This window comes from Monoraphidium neglectum (genome assembly GCF_000611645.1).
Source record: "Monoraphidium neglectum strain SAG 48.87 unplaced genomic scaffold scaffold05902, whole genome shotgun sequence".
Classification (NCBI taxonomy): domain Eukaryota; kingdom Viridiplantae; phylum Chlorophyta; class Chlorophyceae; order Sphaeropleales; family Selenastraceae; genus Monoraphidium; species Monoraphidium neglectum.
In genome coordinates, this window is record NW_014007730.1 from 1 (window position 1) to 2700 (window position 2700).

General features: G+C 67.7%; 1 protein-coding gene across 1 annotated transcript; it reads left to right on the top strand.

The window, feature by feature from the left end:
• Positions 1-242: 242 nt before the first annotated feature.
• Positions 243-1910, top strand: MNEG_16024 (hypothetical protein; the record flags this gene model as incomplete). The annotated part of the gene is made up of 6 exons (XM_014035505.1): positions 243-313; positions 564-641; positions 805-882; positions 1149-1265; positions 1606-1716; positions 1845-1910. Coding segments are annotated over 6 exons (521 nt in total), but the record flags the coding sequence as incomplete, so codon positions are not given.
• Positions 1911-2700: the final 790 nt, after the last annotated feature.

Below are 2700 nucleotides of genomic sequence, written 5' to 3' on the forward strand. Positions count from 1 at the left end.
GGTTGAGGGATGGGGCGTTTGGTGGTTGGGGGGCGGCGGTGGGGCCGGGGGTCGCGGGGGAAGAGGAAGCCGCGCGGTGCCCGGATGCTGTCATGGGGAGGGTAGGCCGTGGCGTCTGGGGCGGGCCGGTCGCCCCCGATTGCTGCCGTCAGCGGGGCGCCCTCAGTGGGGTGGGTTTGCGTCGGCACGCGCGCACAACATGCATGACACGCGATGACATCACCGCTCGCGCTCGCACCCAGGCCCGGCCGTGGCGGAGGCGCGCGCGGCGCTGGCGGCGCTGCAGCCGCCGCCTGAGATCGCGGCCTTCCAGGTAATCCGGGGTCCGCTCTTGTGGCGGCGGTGGCGGGGGCAAAGCAAGCAGCTTGTCAGGGGCCTGTCTGCGGCGCCTCGCGTTCCACCAGCGCCTTGCAGCGCTCACTTGCGGGGGCCGGGGCCGGGGGTCAAACAAGCCACCTTGGAACCTCTACATCTCTCACTTTGACGCAGCGGTGTGGAACACACACACACGCGCGCGCGCGCACACACACACACACGGACACACACACACACTCTCACCCCAGGCCGCCAAGGAGGTGTTTGATGAGGTGGCGCGCCACCACCCCATCCTGAGGGGCGTCCTGGAGACACTCATAGGGGAGGTGAGGCGGCCCAAGACTTACCGCTTGGGCCTCACGGCCCAGGGCCTCTCCACGCCCTGCTTGGGGCCATGTTTCCGCGGCCGGCATGTTCAGGTTGAGTTATCAGATGCGAGCCAGCCGTCCGGATCCACCTTGCGCCCGGTCGCCTGCTCGTCTCCCGCAGATCGGCAGCAAGTTCATGACTCACCCGCGGGAGCGGCTGCTGGCCGTCGTGACGGCCCTGCTGACGCGCTGCTACAAGGTGGGGCCGGGGCCCGCGCGCCAGGAGCGGTCGGGGGGCCGCGCGCGTCCCTGCAGCGGGGCCCCGCGCCTCTCGGCCGGCTGGCCCCCTGCACCACGTGCGCTATTGTTCCGTGCAGATTGCTGCCACCCTCCCCTCCCCTCCCTCCTCACTGCACACTCTACACACTAACACACTGGTACACCCATACGGACCCACGCACACCCAGCAACCTCGTCGCCTGTCCCCCCTCATACACACACACACACACACACACACACACATAGATGCACATGTCAGGCGTCGCGGCCGTCAACGATACACTCACGCGGGAGCTCTCAGGCGTCTGCAAGGCCTGCTTCAGCAGCGACGCTGGCGGCAAGGCGCGCGGCGTGCACATCGAGGTGCGTCCCACGCGGCCCCTCGGGGGGGAGGGGGGGGTCCCCGGCTTTCCACCTTTCCAGCGCTGGAATGCTCGGCCCGTTCGCCGAGGGACCGCGCCACAGTAGTGGCCTGCCTTGAGACCATCCCGAATATGTCTGCCGTCCGCACCGCCTTCCATCGGAGTTGGAGTGGAGGGGGTGGCGCCGCGTCCGCTTCAACATGCTGGGGGACAACGAGAAAGCCCAGGCACTCTCCGAACAATTCAAGCTGCCATTTGCCTGCCCCCCAAAAACACACACACACACACACACACGCACACACGCTCTCCACCGCCGCCCCCACCGCCCCCGTGCCCCCCAGCCCAACGTGCGGGAGGCGTTTGTGCGCGACCTCAACCCGGAGGCCCCCACGTTCCCCAAAAATCTGGGCGACCTCACAAACCGCCTCAAGGCCTGGAGGAACAAACTGCAGGTGCGCGCCCGGCTGGATGACGAAGATCCGCTTGTCAAACAGCCAAAGGGCAGCTTTTGGTGTTTGGATCTGGAAAGGGGCGCTGGGGCCCGCGGCGTGCGTTGATTTGTGGCCTTCTGTTGGGGCAGGTGCTGGCTCCTGAGTCGGCCTTGAAGCCGCCCGTCCTGCTTGGCCCCGCCCTCGTGTCTCTGTGACGACCTCTCTCCCACCAATCAACCTAAATCCCCTCCGTTCACCCTCACACAACCACCAACCCAGCACCCAAAAGCGCCCCCCAACGGTCCCCAACCAACCGCCAACAAAGGCGCCACAACGTGCCATGAAATCGCAAAACGAATGCCAGCTAACCCCCCAAAGAACGCTCTCCGACCAACCGCCGCAACCAACCGCCCCAATCAACCGGTTGCCAACCGCCCCTCTCTCCCCCCCCAGATGGACCTGGAGGACCGCCTGCCCAACACACTGCGGCTGGAGGACGAGTGCAGGGGACTGCTGGTGAGGGGCGAACACATTGTCGGCCCGGCCGCGCACCGCGCCGCTCCCTGGGGGGCGGCGGCGCGAGCCACCGCCCCCGGGTTGACAACGCCGCTCGGGCTGCCCGCTCCGACGCCCCGTCCGTGCGGCACACCCCTAGCGCGCAGCCCCCTGCCTGGGACCCCCCTAATAACCAAAGTGCGGTGTCAACGGATTCACAACGTCCCCGAAATCGCCCCCAAGTCCAAACCTGACCGCGACCCTCGCCCTCAACGGTGACGTCACCCGTCGCCGCGATGACGTCACCCGTCGTCACCATGACCCCCAGGAGCTGCAGGTGTACGAGGTGGAGATGCCGGGGCAGTACCTGGCGGGGCGCGAGGTCACGCCCGACAGCAGTGTGTACCTGGAGCGGGTGTCGTCTGACGTGGCGGTGGTGCGGCGCAGCACAGGGTGCTACAGGTGGGGGGAGGGGGGAGGCTTCTTGGGGGGCAGGGATGCGTGCGTGGG